At 42.6% G+C, this 21,753-nt stretch overlaps 2 protein-coding genes across 7 annotated transcripts; one reads left to right on the forward strand and one right to left on the reverse strand.

Moving 5' to 3' along the window:
• The first annotated feature begins 2,574 nt into the window (after window positions 1-2,574).
• On the forward strand, window positions 2,575-5,657 carry ccka (cholecystokinin a). 2 transcript variants are annotated; one of them, XM_047037658.1, is made up of 3 exons: window positions 2,575-2,670; window positions 3,501-3,758; window positions 5,184-5,657. In XM_047037658.1, the coding sequence occupies exons 2-3, from the start codon at window positions 3,503-3,505 to the stop codon at window positions 5,324-5,326; spliced, it is 399 nt and encodes a 132-aa protein (XP_046893614.1). In that variant the 5' UTR covers window positions 2,575-2,670; window positions 3,501-3,502; the 3' UTR covers window positions 5,327-5,657. The 2 variants fall into 2 exon arrangements, with proteins under 2 accessions (XP_046893614.1, XP_046893605.1); XM_047037649.1 differs by having other exon boundaries at window positions 2,584-2,662.
• A 3,133-nt stretch (window positions 5,658-8,790) lies between these two features.
• Window positions 8,791-19,139, reverse strand: LOC124473310 (collagen alpha-2(VI) chain-like). Of its 5 annotated transcripts, none has more exons than XM_047028586.1 (31): window positions 18,983-19,139; window positions 18,772-18,788; window positions 18,263-18,420; window positions 17,258-17,892; window positions 17,001-17,021; window positions 16,854-16,919; window positions 16,711-16,764; window positions 16,564-16,608; window positions 16,431-16,457; window positions 16,252-16,278; window positions 16,112-16,156; window positions 15,780-15,833; window positions 15,491-15,553; window positions 15,293-15,355; window positions 15,082-15,135; window positions 13,991-14,026; window positions 13,846-13,908; window positions 13,690-13,752; window positions 13,550-13,612; window positions 13,400-13,462; window positions 12,823-12,873; window positions 12,701-12,736; window positions 12,515-12,577; window positions 12,372-12,434; window positions 12,215-12,250; window positions 12,036-12,081; window positions 11,788-11,940; window positions 11,477-11,679; window positions 11,043-11,286; window positions 10,883-10,921; window positions 8,791-10,746 (listed from the first exon to the last, which is right to left on the reverse strand). In XM_047028586.1, exons 3-31 carry the CDS (start codon window positions 18,366-18,368, stop codon window positions 10,139-10,141), a joined length of 3,090 nt encoding a protein of 1,029 aa, XP_046884542.1. In that variant the 5' UTR covers window positions 18,369-18,420; window positions 18,772-18,788; window positions 18,983-19,139; the 3' UTR covers window positions 8,791-10,138. The 5 variants fall into 5 exon arrangements, with proteins under 5 accessions (XP_046884542.1, XP_046884566.1, XP_046884555.1 ...); XM_047028610.1 differs by having other exon boundaries at window positions 18,728-18,788; XM_047028599.1 differs by having other exon boundaries at window positions 18,772-18,860.
• Window positions 19,140-21,753: the final 2,614 nt, after the last annotated feature.

Genomic DNA, 21,753 nt, shown 5'->3' on the forward strand with positions numbered 1-21,753 from the left:
CACTGTTCTAATGCTGTTCTTTCCCCCAGATGAAGAACGTTTAATGTTTTTCAGAGGTCTTGTTTTTGAGGTGACTGTGTTATTGTTTTGCTATATGTGTGTGTAGGTTGAGGTGTGTGTGTGTGTATGGGGGGGGGGGGCTGGCATTGGCCTGCACTACGGTATCCCAGAGGGCTTTGTGTAACCGTGGCGAAGGGGGAGATTTTAATAGCTGTCGGGATGAGAGGAGGCCTGTCAGTCGGCCCTCGCTTGATATTTGAATTGTGAAAGAACAAAATAGCAGTAATTATAGGTGTGAAGTTTTACAATATTACAATGGAGAAACGAGCAAGAGGAGAATAGGTAACAAACAAAAAAATCTACATTTTCGCTGAGCCCGCTCTTTAATTATTATTTTGTATTCATTGTTCAATGTTAAAGGTGTACTTTACTCAAAATCCTACATAAATATCTTCCATCAATCCACATATAGTATATATTGTCAAATAAAACGTTATATAGTTGTGTAGCTGATTCTGAAACTCATGAGGATTTACAGTATTTGCCTTCAGCGTGTGCATGTATTTTATACACGTCACACCTTTTTTGAGGAGTAATAAGAATATTTTGGTGAGCTGATGAAAAGCTATGTTCATTTTATATTAGTGAAGTCTCCCTCAGCAGCCAGTGTATCCCACTTTATAAAATATCCAGTACCTTCAGTTGTAAATTATGGATTAAGACAAACCTTTTCATTCACCTATCAGTGCGCAGATAAAATGTTCTAATCTTCGATCAAGGTCTCAAGGGTTCCTGTCCCTCCCTCCTTCCCTCCCTCCCTCCCTCCCTCCCTCCCTCCCTCCCTCCCTCCCTCCCTCCCTCCCTCCCTCCCTCCCTCCCTCCCTCCCTCCCTCCCTCCCTCCCTCCCTCCCTCCCTCCCTCGGTGTGCTTGTCTCCCGGAGGGTTTAGCTGAGAGACAGGGTTTCTGAAAGTAGACCCCCTGCCAGTCAGATTCAGCCCCTGTAACTCTTCAAAGGTATTAATAAGTCTGACCAGTTTTCCCACTGATATTAAAGTTAGGACTTTGCAATGCTAAGATTGGCCAGTATCTACCCCTAGGGATATTTATCCGCTTGAATCACTCAGGCCTTTTCTAAAACCTTGGGAGGACAGCCATGCTGGACAGACTATTAACAATTACTGGCCTAAACTACTCTACTCGTGATGGAGGTTAAACATATTTTTTCAGGTGATGTGGAGCATCACCTGAAAAGTGCAGTAATTTCAGCAACATGGCTCTGCAACACTTTTAAAGGTTAAGTAGGATATGAGTAAAATGTAAAACAACAAGCAAAAACAACAATATCAACACATCACTGTAAAATGTTACGTTCACACCGTTTCAGACCAATGAATGAGAAGTGTCATTGAGGCAGCTGGTTCAGTCTGACAGGGATATCAGTCTAGCGTTCCACCACCTGCAGGATCTGAAGAGTAGCAAAGTCTAGCAAGGGGCTTGTGTTAGCTCATCTATAATGCAGAGGAGAATAACTATACACAGGGGTCTTTTTAGAGACTACTCCCAACTGACTGCTCCCAGAGGTGTGGAGGACATCTCTATGACACAGCTAATTAGTGCAGTTTAAGTTATTCTCCCGTCGTAAAAGTCTGCTGTCCCATAGTTTTTCCAAAACTGAAGTTACAGTGAGTTATCGTAGGATAATTGTCTACATTTAAAAAAGCTTGAAAAAAAAGCTGATGCATTTGGAGAAGAGGTAGGAAGCAGACTATTTCAGCATGTTCAATAGAATGTTATTATTATTACCCCTGGAACTAGACACAGGCTTTAACAAACAGACACAGTGAGACTATATTCTCTAAATGTTTGCCACAGTTCCCTGGAAATACCAGTTTGACCATTCTAGCTCAAGAAAGGTGCGGAGGGAGAAGAATCCTAGGCTCCAAGAATGAAGAAAATAATCTGGTTGTCTTTGTGGAGGCCTCTTCTATCCCGACTTTCAGCAAGACCACTTGGACAAATACTTTGAGGAGAGCCGTATCTGGTATTTCATTCATGGGCACAGAGACAAGCACAGCCTCCAATACTAAACAGCCATAGAGGCTCTTTTCTCAGGAAACTGGGATTAAGTCCTCAGCCGACTAAGAAAGCCACATCGAGGTGAGTGGGTGGGAGGTTGCTGGGGTCGAGGACCAAAGGATGTCTGTAAGTGTGTTTGTGGGAGTCTTTGTGGGTGTTTGTGTGGATGTGAGCGAGGGGAGGCGGGGTTACATTGCTTTAGAAGTGGTTCCTATGACCTCTGCCCTCTCCCTGTTGTCATTCCCTGGTTGAGAGATGGTGCATGTGTGTCCACTTGTGCATTAGTGCCGTGTGTCAGTGTGTGCGTGTGTATATGTGTGTGTGTGTGGGGGGGGTCCAGGGTGGGTCTTACTCGGGCGGCAGCTAGCGTGCGTCTGTCCCTCTACTGCGTCAGCGATGCGCAAACAGATGACAGGATGCGCCAGCCCTCTGCTCCAGGGACGTGGGCCAGCCCCTCCCTCTCGGCTATATAAGGACCTCTCCTCCACCTCCAGGAGAACTTCCCTCATTCAGCCTGTTCTACCGCTGTACCTCTCAACCTCTGCTGTTCTCTTCATTCACTGTGGGGCTGTCTGAAAAGTGAAGGTAAGAGGGTATGTTGGCTTCTTCCTACTTGCATTTTGTTGGTGTGGTTATAGAAAAATAAAGTTTACTCTTCACTTTGAATCAGTACTTTTCTCACAGAATGAGAGATGTTCTTGGTGTTTGCTGCTTGTTTTATTTATCTGGAAGGTTCACCTGGTTTCGATTTTGATTAATTTTGATGGAAAAAAGTGACATGTTGCAAGTGAGAGAATGATTCAGATAAACATTAGGAAATCACATGAGCTTTCTAGTTTCCGGTTTCAAAATTGAATCCATCCATCACCACTATCTGATTATTGATAGTGTAGCTAATGTTTTAAAATGGTTTTGAGCTGTATTTCTACAACTGATACTTCTGTTTATCCCGTGTGCAAACCAGTTTGTGTCTTATTTAAACGGTTGCCTCAAAATGTTCAACATGTGGTAACCTTCTAAACAACATGTATTATTAAGATGGTCCACTGAGGATGAGTGATTGTTGACTAAGGTGTATCTGTGAAGATCTTTGGACTAACTCGGGACTGAAGGGTGGAGGCATTAACATGGATTGTTAGCTGATTATCCAGCCATTTCCTCAGGTTATATGATGACAGAGAGAACCATTCATTAGTCAGGATGGATGAATTGGTAAAATTGCAGGAGAAGGAGGGGGAGAGACTTCAGTTCATTGGAATGAGCATTTCTTTACTTACTGATTAGATCTATATAAAAAAAAAAAGAATTTATTTTCATTGTGTTTATATCTTAATAATTCTGAAATTATAATAAAAACAAAATAGCAATTGTAGATGAAGAAATTAAGAATGTCTGTCCTAACCTGTGTCTCTATTTCTGTCAGCAATGAACGCCGGGATCTGTGTGTGTGTTCTCCTCGCCGCCCTTGCCAGCAGCTGCCTGGGACGGCCATCTCACTCACCAAACCCGGACCTGGGCCGGGCAGAGCCCCCCAAACTGGACAACGCTCTGTCCACACACATACGCCAAGCCCGCTCGGCAGTGCCCGCAGGACAGCTCACCCCCTACTCCAAACCCAATGAGGAGGAGGACTCTCGCACCAGTCTCAGCCAGCTACTGGCCAGATTGATATCGAGGAAAGGTGAGTGGTGGCCAATCAGGAACTCCATTACACAGGCTTTCATATTTTAAAAGGTTGCATGTGGGTTAGGGTGGGATGTGAATGTGGGGAGAACAGGGATTTGGGATGGCCCTGCCTGTCAGTACAAAGATTGCACTTTTACTGCTTAGCAAAACTACTTGTTAATCCTCACATAACCTCAAATTAACACATGGACTGCAGTTAATCAACTGCCTCTGTAAAAGAGGATAAATATTGTGACAAATATTGTCTCAATCCTCTCCTTTGGTGTGCCTTACTTCTGGTATAGACTGTTGTTCCTTCATAGTGTAAAGGAGAGGAATGGGGAAAGGGAGGAGAAAGAGAGGGGTGGATGAAGAGAAGTTATGCAACAGGAAAGATGGGGATTGTTGATGGAAAAGATCATTCAGACTGAAAAGAATCCTGCCCTCCAGAGAATCCATCACATCGCAGAACATAAAGACGCTTGACATCTTGGAGAAAGACCCCCCTCCCCCCTCACTCCATTTATTTTGCCTCCCTTCCATCCTTGTCTGCTCACAGCTCTTCCACCTCTGTCATCATGTGTCGTTGTTTATTTCTGTATGCTGGCTTTCTGCTACCATCCACATCATGCTGCTGAGTATCCCACGGGTGCAGCCAGGGATGTCAAACACATCAACCAGGATTTCATCAAAATATGTCCAAACAATGGGGAATTATCATCACTATCATATACAATACATTTGCCACTGATTAAATCCCACTATCAAATAGAAAGCCAATGGATACACTGGATGGTGGATGGATACACCTTTTCGGAGAAGATTAAACACAATTGAGAAGAAACATTACTGACATATAGTATTTGCTATTCTTTTATTATGGTATTATATATCTACTGTATTTGTTGTTTTCTCATTCAATAATAATGAGCATCATGGAAAAAAGGGGGTGGGGTGTGCCTCTTACAGATGCCTTTACATAAGTGGCAGAGCTAGCCTTCAACAGCACATCGACTGTAAACAGAGAGAGAGAGAGTTGGTTAATTTTGTGGTTCACAGATAATGTATCCTCCATGGTTTAAGCCTGTCTGAACTCCGCGCTGAGCCATTTAGAGGGAGTTTGGGGCTGTGGAAATGCCTGAACTCAGTGCAGCGTCCCTGGGGTACTGATAATGAGCTGAAACAATGTGTTGCTCCGTCCAGTGTTGCACACATGCACATAACTGGCAGGAAGTAGAGAGAGAAGAAATTATGGGACTGATCAATATGTGGAGATATGGCTAGCGTTATAGATACATCACGGTTCTACTTCATGTAGCCTTCTCCCAGGTCGAAGAGAACACATTTCATGCTTCCGTTTCCTCTGTGTTTAGGATGTAAGAGCTATCTGGCATCTGGTCAGTGTCCTAATAAAGAATCTTGGTCCTCCCTGTGTTTCTAGGTGGGTTCCAGCCCCCAAGAAGCATGTCCGTCAGCAGCCGAGCTAGCGGGCCCGGGCCCAGTCACAGAATAAAGGACCGGGACTATCTGGGCTGGATGGATTTCGGCCGTCGGAGTGCTGAGGAGTACGAGTACTCCTCCTAAAACGTGACCCTGAGCCCTGGTCTTTGACCCTGAATCCTGCTACACAACACCTGCTGCGCAAACACCCCCAAATCATCTCAGAAATTGTCATGGAAGCAAGAATTATCATCCCAAAAGCTATATTTATTATGTATTTGATGTAAATTTGTTTGTAAACCAGATATATGAAGCAATATAAATGTATGTAAACAGATTTTTAAAGAAAAAAAATGAGAGAGAAAAAAGTTTTTTTCATTTGGTTTCTGTCTCTGACCATCTACAGGGTGAAATCTGCTTGTCTTCTAAACACAGAGACACCAGGTTGTTGTAGAATAAAGCACTCCTGCATCCACACACCCAAGCCTTCTCCATACTGTGTCCAAACACTTAGCCATTGGCCCCTGTATTCAGCCCTGAGTGCTTTGTGGTCTGTGCATTTAGCAGGTTCATTTAGCAGCTCTTGTTCCCTTTGTCACAAATGAAGTGGTTATATAACATCTCATGTGACTCATATTTGCTTTTCTATTAGGTCGGAACTGCGGTTGTCACACATATTGTTCCTTGGTCACCCATAGAAGGGGAGAGAGAGAGACAGAGAGAGACAGAGAGAGAGAGAGAGAGAGAGAGAGAGAGAGAGAGAGAGAGAGAGAGAGAGAGAGAGAGAGAGAGAGAGAGAGAGAAATGGCATAGTCCATTGAAATGTAACAATTCAAAATAAGATTGGGTGTCTGTGTGTGCGTGCATCTATGTGTGTCTGTAAATAAGCATTTATTGAATTTCAGTGTGGAGTTATATCCCAAAGCCGATCTCGGTTATTGTACCCCTGGCAGCCCATTACTCTCAGGTATAATGTTATTGAGCAAGAGCTAAAACAGAGCGCTCCCTATCTCATTTTTCAGATGCAGTGTCAGGGGGTGATCGTCGCATGATCATCGTTTCAATATCATCTCTCACTTACTAATCAGAAAACAATGACAAAGGGCTTATGGAGACAAACCAAGAGGAAGAGGGGAAAGGGAGAGGGAGATGCAAATAAATAATGGAAATAGGTTTTACATTAAAATCCACACTGCTTAACAAATATTGGATAGAGTGCACTTGGGTGCAGGGTAGGACAATAGCAGTGCAGCCAAGGCCGGCACGAGCTGTAGGATGGATAATGTGGGCTAGCGCCACCGCGTTGCCACTGACACAGGTGTCCCACAATGAACTGATTTAATTCACAAGCAACAGGTGTTGGCTGCTGAGGGTAGCAGGGGAGAGAAAGACAGGGAGGGCTCTGTTGTACAATAAAGCATACCAAAAAAAAATCTGGAAAAACATAAAACATCTGCTGATTCTGTCGGGGCAATTACCTGATGGTGGATGATTTGGTCAGGTGGTTGGGTCCACAGATAATGGACACATGAGCTTGAAGCTGGGTTTGTACTACTGTATAGAACCATTTAGACCAGAGACCCATTATTTTGGGCACACCCCCACATGGATAGGCAAGGAGGGAGGACATTGAGATATACCCAGAAACCAACACACTGGATTAGGTTTGAAAATACTCCTGTAGCTAATGAATAAAGGTCTTGAGTTTGTTTTGTACCATATCTTACTTTTTTTACAAAAACATTTATTGATTGGTTTTATTCAGTTTTATTGCAATGTTATTGATCCTCGGTTCAGTATGCCTCTCCATACAGAATGGAGAATAGGGGAAACCTTTGGTACTAACTTAACACCACATCATAACAACTTTTTTGTGTTATTGTTTTTTGTTTTTTTTTACGCACCCAATATACTGTATGAATGCCACAACATCTACCATGTGGACTCAACTACTCTGCTAACAGTCAAACTCTTACTACTGCAGCTAAAGGCTGTTGCCTATCGGCTGTCAAGGCAATTATCCTTACTGTACATAATTACTTTTGAAAAATAAAAACCTGTGGCCATAAACTATAAATGTAAACATAAGTTCATGGAACTTATACACGTTAAATATATTTTATAAATCAAAATATGGTTTGAAAAATGTAGAAATATTAAATGTTATAATAATATTTTGATGTATTCAATATATTTTACTTGTGCTGCTTTTCCATTTTATGTTAATAACCGTTTTATGATTGTTCAGATGATTTTGCGGCACCATTAAGGTACTGTAATGGAAATGTTGGTCATATGCATAGATGTATGTGTATGAAATCTATAATCTTCTATGTTCATTGGTAAGAGACAGGAAGGGAAGATAATTAAGTTGAGTTCAAAGGAATGTGAGGTGCTGATGGCTCTGTGGGCAGCTTGCCCATGGGGGATGGGTGAAGCATCTTATATGGCCTTCTGTCCTCTTGTTACTGTAAGGGGTCAATGAGACAGTTGCTCTGAACTTTGGCTATAAGGACTGTGTCCTGTTTCATTGTTTGTGTTAATTAAAAGTATTGTTTGAAGATGGTCACACAAAGGACAGTTGACCATTTGACTGGTCAACCCCTGTGGCTTTATTATCTACTGCTCTGGAGAGAGCTGTGACATCAAAGAACTTTGGGACACACCGGAGATGGATTGTTTCAAACTGTCACTAAGTTGAGTTAGCCAATCACAGAGTTTGCAACATTGATTGATTGACCTTATAGAATGCCATTTGATCTTAAGTTTATATAAGGCAGTGCATGTGTGATGGTTGGCCATCACTCCTGCGAACGACCTGTGTGGATGGCACCTCCTTCGCTGAGACTGATCAGCAAAGCTTTGTTTATGTAATTGTATAGTCTAATAAATTGTATTAAAACCATATCCCTTGACTATTCAGATCTACACAGTGCCACTCGAATTCTTCCTTAGCAGTACTCTTGTTATTTACTGCCACCATGTGGAAAGAAATAGTGCAATTACGCCATGTGAGCACTGTAAAGTGAAATACTTTTCATGCTGACACCCACATTTTTCAAATCAATTTACCACAGACTCAAGGGTTTTTCATTTTTCTTTATAAAAAATCTATAAGACTATGCTCAAATGTACATTTCAAGTCAAATTTTACTTTGGATATATGTGCAAAGCCAATCAATATTAGTAATTTCACAATTTGTCCAAACTGTTTCCTCCAGAGACAGCTGTCCCATGTGTAGGCTACCCATAGATTGTTCCCTGGGCTCCATACTGGCCAATTAGCTGCAGCAGTCCAGCATCATGTTTATGAATTAGTGTTAGATGTGGCTAAGAACTTCCTGATAACTGTTGATGATTTTCTTAACTTTAAACAACTAGTCGATCATCTGCAAATAAAACAAAGTGTATTTATTAAATATTTGTTCAAAATCTAATGAATCTTGATTAGTTTAGGAATTTCTGTAAATCTAATCTTTCTGCAGTGGGAAAAATAGAGACATAAGAACAGTTACACTCACTATGATCATAGTGGATTGGTAATAGTGTAAGCCCAAATAGTGTTAATCCAGACAACGCTAGTGACACAAAAAGGTAGAATCAGGTCACTCCTTTCAATGCCAACTGTATTCCAGCATTTATTCTGAAAGTCAAAACTCTTTACTGTCAAGCAAAGTTCCAACCTCATCTGTTTCTGCTCTTCCCGGAGACACAAAACAAATGTCAAAACAGATCAGATAAATTCATGGAATTACAAGATCCATCCATTGTTTTGTACACTGACTTTACAGATACAGACAAGATCACTTTCAATACACACATCGTTGGTGTCAGGTACTCAGTCGCTTATCTTTCAAGAGGTGTTGATGATTTGTGATAATAGAGAGAGAAAATGAGATGGAAAGGGAAGATGGAAAGGGAAATTGTTGGAAAAGTCTTAGTTTTGAGAACTAAAGTACACACTACTGTATGTGTGACTGGCCATGATAACACACATGGTTTATTTGAACTTGTATTTGTATTTACCCAGCACCATAAATTGAAGCATTCAGTCAAACGAACAATTCTCTCAGAGTTACAGTTTGTCTCAATCCCTTTGGCTCGTTTTTTGGAAATACTTTCCAGATTCTTTAACAGTATTTTGTCAGTAAATTGGCCAATGCCACCAAAACGAAAAAATATATATTAGAAGATTTTTTACCATGGCAGTCAACTCTGAAAATGTTTAATACAAATTTCATTTTTGTTCAAGTTCTTGGTTGACACTGACTGCTTACTGTACAATACAAGAATGTCAGTTTTGTCAAGCATATTGCTATTGTGTATAATGCTGAGCTTTTAAGATACTGATTTCAACAATTGGTAAAGGTTTACTGGGAAAGTCAGTACTGTAGAACACTATGGTACACATAAAAAAGATATACACATTTGTAGGTATACAGTAACACCTTTTGTAGCAATGCATTACATGTAAACAGAAAATTCACATTTGCATGTCAATGTTTTACATATTTCTTACATGTAAAGTTATACTGAACAGAAAATTGTCACAAATTGACATCCATGCAGGAAAAAAAAGATTGTTTTATTGTTGGTTAGGTTGTGATTCCTATTTCATGTTACCTTGCAGGTAATTTCCCAATTTAGCAGACATCACAAACATTCCATGTTATACATATTTAGGGAATATACATGTGTCGGACAGAGTTTTATAATTGAATGGATTATTTTGCATGTGATGGCTTACATGATGAAAGAATGTTTAGAAGTTGTGAAGAGTCACAGAGAATTAACTCATCAGTTTTGACCAACGAGTCATGTGCATGTAGTTATAGAGCAATAACAATTGTACTTATATTTGAAATTTGAGCCAAAGCGACAAAAAAAACTGTAATACCTTCTAGGTCAGTATAGCACTGTCTTTTCTGACAAAGAGCAGCAGAGACAAAACTTTGCTTAACCGAGACAACGACCAATAGACCTCACAACACCTGGAGCAGTCATTTCCTTAAAGCTCTTCAGGTTATAGATGAGAGATTTGTCCCCTAAAGTAAGCTGCAGAAGCCTGGCTCTATCTACCTCAGGGCCCACTGCAATTGCCATGCTGACTACATTGGCTTTCTTCATGGCGTCCACAGCCTGCACCATGTTCCTATCAGACACCACCCCGTCGGTGACAAACACAAAAGATATCTCAGCATTTCTACGGACTCCTCGGAACCGGCCTCCGGGGCTCACAACCAGGTTCTTAACAGCATAGAGGATGGCGCCTCCTAGTCTGGCAGAGGAGTCTCGGTACACAGCCTGGAAGGCCAGGGAGCTGATGCTGCTGGAACTGTAGGAGAAATCTAGAAGGACTTCTGGGTCTTGTTCCCCTCCAATCTGCAGGACAGCAAAGCGAGCCCCCTTTGGGTCCGACTCCCCAATGGACAGAGGGATTTCCTGGGCCAGTCTGCTGATGAAGCCCAGAACGGTCCGGAAATTTCCTGGCCCTGTTCTCTCAGAGCCATCCACAAAGAACAGGATGTCGACAGGGCGCTGGACCAGGGGAGCGACATTGATATCTGTGATAAAACACAGCCATGTTGATTATGTAATTAGGTGTTACCTCATAAATCTGCTGTATATGTCTGTGAGTGTGGGGAGTATGTGTGAGGAAGCATGTGTGAACAGCATTCCAAAGTCAAATGTTGTACCTACCCGGGGCACACTTCAGGTCCGGACAGATCGTCTCTGGATCTGAAGAAGTGTAAATGAGGAATCGGAATTGGTTGAAAACTATCCATCATATTCCGTGTGAAGGCAGAAAGCAAAGAAAGGCCTCGCTTTTGTTGACATACATCTGTGACGGTAGACTTGCCTGGGCAAAGCAACTGTTCAACCTCCTCCAGGAAGTCTTCCGCTGTCAGCTCTGCGTACACGCTCAAGGTCTTCACCTGGTCAGTCATGTTGCAGGCTATCCTCTCCAGATTCTGCCTCTCAGCTCCGGTCTTGAACATATCACCTATGGCGACAGCGTACACATCCACCCCGCCACACAGAGACCCCAGACTGTCCAGATCCTTAGGGTCGTACCGACCGTCCGTGATGACTATTGCCATTACCTTCAGATAAAATACCATCAAACCAAATTATGTTGAACTTCAAATCACATTAGCACAGCAGCGATTCGGTGGATAAGTCTATCACACTTAATTAATTTAAAGATGCTGGAGGCAATCAGAGTAGACATAGAAAGAAAGGAGTGTCCTTTATCCAATGTGTTACGGAAGCGTTGAAGAGAGGGGAGGGTACCTTGGTGCCGGGCCTGCGCCCGGGGACGATCAGGTTGTCATAGGTGTACTTCAGTGCGGATGGGGTCCAGGTGCCTCCCGCAATCCACTCCAAGGCCTTGACCTTGACCTTGAAGGAGGTCAAAGAGGTCACAGTCTTGTCATCCATCTGGATAACCTGAACAGCTCCGAGGTGACTATACTGGACCACGCCAAAACGGGACCCTGCCATCCAATTACAGAACAAGAATTTGAAACCCCCAAAATATGAAACAGTGAATGGAAATCAGGCAATCTTTGAAAAGACAATAAAAAAATACATTTTGTATTTACCTGATACATCAGTTTTGTTCTTAGCCATTGACCCCAGTCTGTTTGCCACACTAAGAACAAAATTCTTAGCCAGGCTGAAGTTGGTTTTTCCTATACTCTCAGAGCTGTCAATCACAAACACCAGGTCGAGAGGAGGACACATCTTCACACAGTCTGCAAAAGATGCAGAAACACTTAGAAACTTGTTATGGGTATTATATTCAAAGCATTGGACAGCTGGTTGTCGTAACTAACAATAAAGTTCTTACCACAGCATCCACATGTTTCTCTTACATGTCCCATGAGTTCACACTCCTGCCAAGCCAAGATGATATTGATTAGTATTTTCTTCCTCCAGAAGAGGATATGTAATACATGTAGGTTATTGCACCTGCAAGTTGTACATTAGTCTGTTGTTATTCTATTCTCTACAATGTTCATTACTCACAGTCAGTGCTGAACGCCCGCGTGGGCCAGGGGATCCCTACAGACAATTGCAAAAGCATCTATGTAACAAAATAGTGCCAAATGGTGTCGAATAGACAATTTACAATGTGAGTGCGTCATTGGAATATGGGTTTGCATGTCTATGGTGAGTGACTCACTGAAGACCCAGGCGGACCTCTTATCCCTCTGTCTCCTGGAGTCCCCTCAAGCCCTGGCTCTCCCTGTGGTAAGGTAGGGGAATTACACAAACAACATCAACAGAACTCGCTGCGCCTTCACCACTCTACTTTTCAACACTCACTGGCTCTCCTGTCCCTCCTTTGGACCCTTCTTCTCCTTTCTCACCATAGTACCCTCTGGAGCCCTGTGCAGGTCAATGTTATGGAAACATACATGCAGTTACAGTTTACGATGCATACATTTTCTTTGGGGGTGGGAGGTATACTGTATATTAACTGTATTAAATTTAGACAGCATTTCAGTTTACCGGCAAGCCAAGTAAGCCAGGTTCTCCTCTGTCACCCTGAGAAGGTGGGAGAAGCAATGAGTTTCAAGACGGAGCTGACAGTCAAAAGCAAGGCCGAGTAAATCATTGGTTTAGATAATTACCTGTTCACCTCTGGGTCCTGCGTAGTTGTAGCCATATTTTCCTTTGTCTCCCTTGAATGCAATACAATGACATAAACCATGTATTATTTATGAAGTTTTGAAAAAGAAAAAAAAACAATGTCTAGCTTCTGGATAGAATAGCCTTTTCCCCCTTTTGATGGATGACACAGTACTTAAACTGGTCTAACTCTCCTGCATTCTGTGAAGGAGGATTTGTGTGTGTGACGGAAGATTTGTCATTGATGTGAGACCGTGCATGTCAACACTCAACAAAGCCTTCATCTCCCTCTACCACTGTCACTGTTTGTCAAATGGGGTCTTGATTCTGAAAACCATGTTACTGTACCCTTACCTCAACATTCCCTCTTTTGTGTCAATACAAACGTCTGTTGGAACCTGTAAGTAGGGTAAAGTGGTGCTGTTTCGGAGATAAACCTCAGTCACTCACTCACCAAGCCCAGGTGTTTACCATCTGACCAAGAGTATCCTGGTAATCTTTTGGCAAAGTGTTGGTTTAAAAGTCTCATGCTTATAGAGGACTAAGAGGAGTGTGGGTGGGTAAGCCAGACCATCTCACCTTTGCCCCTGGCCCCCCTGCATCTCCTCTGGGTCCAAATTCCCCTATCTGTCCCTGGGAACCCTGGAAAACACAGAGACCGAGTGGACTGTTAGTGGGAGAGCTTGTCCACATAGCCGGAGAGAAGTTTAACGGTCTATGGATGCTTACCGGAGCTCCCAACTCCCCTTTGTCACCTGCTGGACCACGGACCCCTGGGAAACCTGGGGCGCCCTGGCAAAAGACAAAATGATTCACTTGACTCATCTTCACAAGTAGCTTTTTATGGGATTCATTAGAAGTTGACTCACTGTGGAGCCTGCTGCTCCTTTGTCTCCTGTGAGTCCCCTTTCACCTTCTGGCCCTAGCTCTCCCTGAAAGTAAACCAGACAGTGAAAACAAACTATGGTGTATCCAATCATAGACATTATTTGTGGCTGTAAATTGAATCTGGATTGTGCGAGAACCTTAGCTCCTTTTCTGCCTGTCCTCCCCCGTGGACCAGCATCTCCACTATCCCCTCTGATGCCCTGGAAAACAGGACCTTCAAGTTAAACAAGTTCAATATACCCTGTTGCAACCAAAGATGAATATCATCCATCTAGCACTTACATCATCTCCTGGAGCCCCTGCAAGTCCAGGCTGGCCCTATGGGACAGACATTGTTGTTAAAGGTGGAATGGACCTCTTGATCGTATGAAGTGGTGATCTAACCAATCCTAGAGATGCCATAAGGTGTTATTAAAAACGTGACGATGACTTCGAACTCTACTGTCATCTGCATCTACAAAAAGAACATGTAAATGTGTCATATTGAATGATACATAACCTACCTTTAAAAATACCAGGGTTAAGACAACATCTCAGTTCTCTCTATCTGAATGTATATCATATTTTTCAACACCCATAATTTCTATGAGAAATTATTTTATTTCTGTGGTAAAATATATAAGTAAGCACTGTGTGTTTCCTCCTTCTGTGTCTCTATGAAGTCATCAGACAGGCCTTCCAAAAATGGGTTAAGACAAAGACACATTCATTAATCATGCAGTGTGACACACAAGAGCAGGAAGTGGCGACACAAGAACATACACAGACACTGTTACGGCCACTGCAGTCGGCCACTGCAGTTGTCTAGTCCCTGTCCCTTTAACACCCTCTGCTGGTTCCCCTTTGTTTGTGTGTTGTCTTGCCTAAAACCTCCACACCTGTCACTCATTACTCCATCTTCCTGCTGTGCTTCAACCCTGGCTTTCCAACCACTCCTAATCAGATCGTTGTCACAGATACCATGGTAGTATGTGCTTCAAGATCAGTCAAGTACTATTTGAACTATTTTGCATTCACTAACCTGTTCTTCTTGTGCCCAGGATCATACACCGTGTGCCTGTTGCCTGCCAACCCACTAGTTCACAGTCCTATTTTCCCATCTGCCTGCCTGCCGCCTCTCAACCTCCAGCCTACGCCCCCAATGAAATCACCTCAGACTTAGTCCTGCCTCTGTATCTGTGCTGCGTTTGGGTCCACTCTGTGCTATACCACAACAGACACACATCATATTCTGGAATGTCCAAGGGTTCATTCTGATAAGTCATGCTCTTTCCCTAGATTCTGCCCCTCTGTCTTTCCGTTCAGGAATTTTGTATGAGGATGAAAGAATGTAGTTAATCAGCCAAACACATTTGAAGAGAGAGATACTCTACCTTTGCTCCTTTTATTCCAGACAGACCTGTGTTTCCTGCATAGCCAGAGATACCCTGCAAAAGATTGAGTCTGTGTTGCCGAGATGCATTGATACTGTTGGAATATACAGTATATTGAATATGCATATATGTAAGTGTGAAAATGTATATGTATGTGTGATCATGAGAATCCTCTCTGTCAATGTTTAATAATGTTCTGATTATGTCAAACTTTTCTCCCTGGCGTGCCACGATCCCCCTGAGCTCCTGGTCTCCCACTCCACCCAGCAACACCCTGTCCACAACACGATACAACACAACCACACAAAAATATATACAACATAAAAGTTATTTTCAAAAGTACAGTATTGTGAAAATGATCAAAAATGTATTGAGGTGCTTTATTTATGGGGTGAAAGACACCACATACCTTTTCACCTGTTGTTCCTGCTTCACCTTTGACCCCAAAGTCCCCAGGAGAACCTGGATCTCCCTAAGACAAAATAAAAGTGAAATAAAACCATATTGATATCATATTGACACATATTGACACTGTTTCTCCCAGACTTCAGAATAAGATTAAGATAAACACTCATTGACTAAGGCATTGTCTGTAACAGAGTCCCTATTCAATGTCTTATAAACTACAGGCTGAGGCATACAGTACAGTCATGTAATCTCGGCAAAAGAAATGCTTGTTGAGCTGTTTCACATCTTACTTGCATGCCAGGGTCTCCTTTACATCCAGGCGTACCCATGGTGCCAGTTTTTCCCTGCAAAGGGTAAAATTGTTTTCTCTTGTCAGATAAGATCATCACTGGAGCGTGTAGAGTAAATGAGCTGAGATGAACACAACACATATAGCAGAACTAGAGGTAACATGCACACTAACAAGCCTAATCTTTTGGGTGCTGGAGGGTCTACTGGCTTTCAATTCCAAAATGTAAAAAAGATAACACGGATGCACACAAAAGACCCCATGTGCCTCTGACCAAATCTTTAATTCAGGTTTGTACAGGTGCTCTCAAAAACAGATGAAAAGGAGACAAACCTTTTCTCCTTCAATGCCATCATACCCAGCTGCTCCATTTTGACCCTAAAAAATATCATGTTGAGTCGATCAGTATGACAGATAACAACAATGTAACACACCAACAACTAAACCAGGATGCTGAAGATAAAACTATGTACCTTTGTCCCAGAAATTCCAAAATCCCCCTGTCAAACAGAATAAAAATGTCTTAGAAAGCAATGTTATTGAATGACTTCAACGGCCTCAGTAGCACTTTAGGTGAAATTCAGGACAAGTTCAGAACTAGATCAAATCTCAGGGGAGGTCAGCGTAGTCTGTAACCTCTTCAAGGTCTTACCTTTTCTCCTTTTAGTCCAGGAGATCCCTGTAGAAAGAGTAAACATTCCCCATGTATGAGAAATTGCTCTAATAAAGCAACACATGAATGAATTCAGTATAGTTCTATCATTCAGTACTCTGTGCCTTCTCACCTTTGGACCAGGCAAACCAATTGGTCCCTCAACACCAAGGTCCCCCTGTGAAAACATATTTCAACCACAAGTCAATAATTGTATCATGAGTATCTTTCACGGTTCAAGTTGCCAGTTCAGCTGTAGTACTGCTACGGTTGATCTTACCTGTTGTCCAGGGAGACCAGGGTCTCCGATTGCACCCGCAGTTCCCTTTTTGCCCTACGGACAAAAGCATCATCTGTCTGCTCGTTCTAACTTTATTGAAAATATACAGTACATCAAGAATTACATGGTTAAAGCTTGCTTACCTTCATTCCTTTATACCCTTTTTCACCAGGAAATCCATCTGTTTGGACACACATGGGTACCTGGCACTGGTAAAAACCACAGGGTTTTCAATTACAGTAGGTTTTCAGTGTTCAGACTAAGTGCTAATTAATCATAGTTTTACTTACCTCATATTCAGCATGTTTCACCTGGGAAAATAAATTACAGTAAGTCAAGCACAAACTGATGTCTAATACAACATGCATCCATGTTGGTGCTCCACTCTGACATTAAGGCGATGGACCAGCATGGCTGATGTTTTGAGTCCCAGGCTATCTTAACAAGCATGTATAGAGGCACTGCAGTGGCATTGTTCCTTTGAACTGGCACTGATTTTGTACTAGTGCCTCTATTCGAACTCACAAAGGCCCCAATATGGACTTACTATGCTCTCAGCTATGCTGTTTACTGCTGCCTGACGGGGGGTGCTGGGATATGCCAGGTAGTCTCTCCTGTAAACCTCCACAGGTGGACTAGCAATTTGTTTTAGCTCGTTCTCCACCGTCTCCTTGTCCGTAGCCACCACAAATATCTTCATGCCCGCCCCCTTGGCTTCCTCTGCGGCCTGCTGGACCCCACCGCAAGGGCTTCCTGTGATGTATCCGTCTGTCAGCACCACGGCATACTGCAACCTTGGTTTCCTATTGCGACTGGCAAAACGCACTTGAGCCGTCATGTTTCTCAAGGCGCAGTCGAGGTGAGTACCCCGACCGATATAACGAACAAGCTGTAGCTGTGACAGAAACATCTGAGTATCGGTCTCAATGTTGCTGAAGATCTCCACGCGGTCTGAGAAGTGCAGGCCGCCATAAGCCCAGCGGATCTTGCTGGAGCTTAAGGCAGAAGATGGGGAGGGGGTGACAGACATGGATGTGTGGGACCTATCCAGCTTCTCCACAAGCAGTTGAATGAATATTTTAAGCTCCTCCACCAGGTTTCCCCAGGGTTGCTCCTTCAGAGCCACGCTCTCTGAGGTGTCTATGGCAAAGTACACGTTCACCGGGCACAGGCCGCTGGCATCTGACCAGAAGCATAAATAAATATGTTACTGCTTTATATTTATATTCTAAAAGTGCCGTATGTATTTACACACATGTTCAACAATTATCCTACGAAAATCAACTGGTATGGTTATTGAATTGATATGGTTATTAATAGTTATTGGAGCATTTACAGGTCTACAGTCCATCTGTAGGGCTTCTCAAAATAAATCCAATATAGGACTACACAAAGCAAATATATTACTGTTTGCAAACACACATATATTAATCATAAGGTATTATGTTGAACATTCTTGTTATGTTAGTTATGTTGAAGTGTAAAGTGGCAATACTTGTTGACTAATTGTCAGCACCATCAGCCAGCCCAGAACCCTTTCTCTTGGCCTCACCAAGGATGTCTCTGGGCCTGATAACCATGTCGTCATAATCCGAATCCTGAGCCAACAGATGGAGGGCCCCCAGAAGCAGGACCCCTGCTCCCAGGACCAATCTCATGATGCCAGGTGACAGGTGGGTCAATGCGGTAGCAGGTCCAATCTAAACAAGACTTGATTGTAAAGAAAAAATTAGCCCCCAAACACGTTTCTTACCCTTCTTTTGGCATGTAAGTCCATGTCATGTAATGAATACCTGTATACTGCTGAACGGTATATAATTGAGACAGAGCCTAGGCAGGCAGTAGAAATGTGTCCACAAAAAAACATTAAGAAGTTTACTGAGAAAATATGCCTCAAGCAAATACTCTCTGCGAGATAACATTTGTATGATACATTTACTAAATATATGTGCCTTGAATGGAACATCAAAAAAGTTACACAAAAGATTATCTAAAACTGGTAAATTGCTTTACTGACCTCAAAGTGAGAGAGCACAGGTCTGGTATCAACATGTAGCTTACCGTTACTGCAGCTGTCTCTGCCAAAAGGTAAGTGTTCAATTTAAGGTTTTGGTGCACCCAAAGTAGTTTGGTGAACAAACGACTGCATTCTGTTGTCATGACATGAACAACAAATTACTAAGAGTGTGGACCAGTCTTCCTGTGTGAGAAGTAGTCACTTGTCCCTCACCCCGAGATGAATACAAGCAACAAACACATACATGGCACTGACCTGAAGTAGTCAATCTTAATTCTCCATTAGATTGATGCTGTATGTTCCTCAAACGTAGTCCCAGTCCTTCCACTGTCAGAAGAAGGTATGTCTTCCTACAGACCTGTCGAGATGTGCCATGCACCTCCACAGGGGCTTAGTGGATGAGTGAACTGAATCAACATGGCACACATCACATCTAGTCCTCTTAGTGCAGCTGGGAAAGCAGGGGCAAGGCATGTCGCTACAGTACTCCAGACAGGCAAGTGAGAGATTTGGCTTAAATGGTCAAGAAAAAAGCACATTGACAGACAGGCTGACACAGTAAACATCCTTAATTAACATGATGAAAGGGGAAAAAATTACTAAAACAATTATGAACAAATGGCTGATCACATGTTTTGTCTTGGTGGACATCAAGCATGAGAATATGTTTTTGTTTCTATCCTATCTGTTGTACAGGCACTGAAATGCAATGTCTGTAGCCAGAAGAAGTAACCAAACACTAATATATTGGTCATGTGTTCTCTTGGCTCGGTAAGATGAACACAACTGCATTTACTAGTCACACAATGTCAAAGCATCCTTCAGAATCAGCTAAGATGTTATATTACTTTACCAAGGACTAGAACGAAGCTCTTGTGAGATGTAGATATGGAATAGATACAGGTTCAACTAACTATGAACCTAACCCTGAACTCTTCCAGCTCATTCATTCTTCAAGCTGATTTGAATTTGTTAAATCAACTCAGAGTGCGCCCACTCTAAGTTCAGCGCAGGCATGAGCTCGATCGAACTCCGATACTAGGATCCACCATGGCACCTGGAGACAAAAAAATGTTGTCCTACTTTACTTCGAATAGCAATATTAATATGTGTTTATGGTGGTCACGCATGTGTTTGTGATGTTAGTGACGTTTCTGAGGGTGGGTAGCTCGTTAGCCACCGTTAGCTTCACTTTTCTCCCCAAAAACTTAAACAAAGCCTATATGTCAAGATCATTGTTGTTCGGACAGACCTAACCCCACTGCTAAAAAAAATCCTAAAGGAAACACTGCAGCAGGTAATTACAGTACTGGCTTTTGTCAAATTACTTTTGACATGTATTACAGTTGTATTACAGTTTTGTGGCAGCATTAGGATTGTGTGTATTTTATGTAAAGGTGTATTTTAAATTGTGTGTCCCTCTGTCCTCCATTAGCCTGTTGCTTATGTGTGGGGCAAGGATCCTCTGCCAGCCTCCACGCTGGCCTCCACTCCTCTCCACTACCAGAAACATAAGCTGGGAGAGTGTCTCATCAGCCTCATCCACAAGGTTCAACCACGCCTAGCTGAAAAGCTCACCGGTGTGTCAGCCCATGTTCCTGGAGATGGAAAATGATGAGGCGATCCACCTGCTGAGGTCTCCACTGGCTCTGCATTCCAAGATCACTCAGGCAATCTAGGTGGCCTTCAGTGCCTCCTAGATGTATGTCCAAGGTTATTTCCCAGCTTAACCTCCAGACATCTTTGAAGATCACCACCCTGTACCAGGCTAGCCAGGACTTCAAATATTCTGCTGCTGACACCAGCCTGATGAAGCCTGTTGATGGTCTCCGGGAAGTCGTGGTCACCAAGACCTTCTAACTGCTGGCTGGTGAGCAAATCAAGGTTGTGATGAATACTTCCAGTAGGCATCAGCCTACCACTGACATCCAGTTGCTGCTGGACATGAAAGAGACAAGCAGATCATGTAAGTCACAGTCCTTTACTCTTTTTAGTATCATTGCATCCAAATATGTTGTACTTATGAGCTTAGGTAACCTGATATTAGTATTAATATTTGATATTATTTCTGATATTAATGATAGGCCTTCTCTTCCGTTTGTATTCTTGGCCATTACTCCAGGCATTACCAGGAACAGCCTCACCCAAAGGTCTTTCAACATGCAGCCAGCCTGAAAGTCCTTCTTCAGGCTGAGAATGAGAAGGTCCTGAAGAAAGTCTCCAGTGTTGCCAGCCTAGTCCAGCCTTCCACAGATACCCAGCTCCAACCAGAGCTTCAACCAGAAACAGCTGTTTCTTCCAAGAACCATGGTGGCTCCATAGGTGCTTCCAGGCAGAAAGCGAAGATGAAGGGAGGAGGATGTTTCTGTGGCCTCATGATTGCTTACGGGAGAGCTTTCAGGAGAGGAGGAGGGAAGAAAGTAAAACCTGTAAGTTGATCTTCGCAGTCCTTTATTACGTAAACATTGTTACATTCATAATAAACATAGTGTGCACACCATGTTGGTTACCAATGGTGTCCTGGAGCTCTGAGCACATAGTAGAAGCTCATCTGAAAGGATTTTATTTTCTTTTTGAACAATTGCACTGTGGATGAGAAGACCAAAGGTGGAATTTCATGCAGAGAACATCACCCCGATGAATGCAGCTGCATCTGCTGTGAAGAATTTCATCAATTAACATCAACCAAAGATATCTTTATTAAACTCAATTTGAGCAGTGAACTGCAGTTCTTAGTAAAGCCTCTAGATGGTATAGTTATCACAGTTATTAGGAGGATTGTGTCATGGGGAAAAAAGTGTTCAATTTGTGGAATTGATGAGACTGCTTTTTATTTGCTTAGTGGGACAATAGTTGTATATGGGGACAAGGTCAGGGATTATTATGAGTATGGGAATTCATGACTCAGCTTTTATGGTATCCTTTACTGTAAAATGTGTCTGACTCATGTGATATTGGGTTGTTAAAACATAGGAGCACCACTCAATTCATTTTTCAAGCACCAAACACTACATCAGTGCAAACAT

The sequence above is a fragment of the Hypomesus transpacificus genome, chromosome 2 (genome assembly GCF_021917145.1).
Source record: "Hypomesus transpacificus isolate Combined female chromosome 2, fHypTra1, whole genome shotgun sequence".
NCBI lineage: Eukaryota > Metazoa > Chordata > Actinopteri > Osmeriformes > Osmeridae > Hypomesus > Hypomesus transpacificus.

Bases quoted from the DNA above. Each gene is read 5' to 3' on its own strand.
- ccka (XM_047037658.1), top strand. From the start codon at position 3,503: ATGAACGCCGGGATCTGTGTGTGTGTTCTCCTCGCCGCCCTTGCCAGC. The intron at 3,759-5,183 runs GTGAGTGGTGGC...CTGTGTTTCTAG, and splicing joins CAGATTGATATCGAGGAAAG to GTGGGTTCCAGCCCCCAAGA.
- LOC124473310 (XM_047028627.1), bottom strand. From the start codon at position 18,368: ATGAGATTGGTCCTGGGAGCAGGGGTCCTGCTTCTGGGGGCCCTCCAT. The intron at 16,920-17,000 runs GTAAGTAAAACT...GGTTTTTACCAG, and splicing joins TGAAACATGCTGAATATGAG to TGCCAGGTACCCATGTGTGT. The intron at 13,613-13,689 runs GTGAGTCAACTT...GTCTTTTGCCAG, and splicing joins AAGGAGCAGCAGGCTCCACA to GGCGCCCCAGGTTTCCCAGG.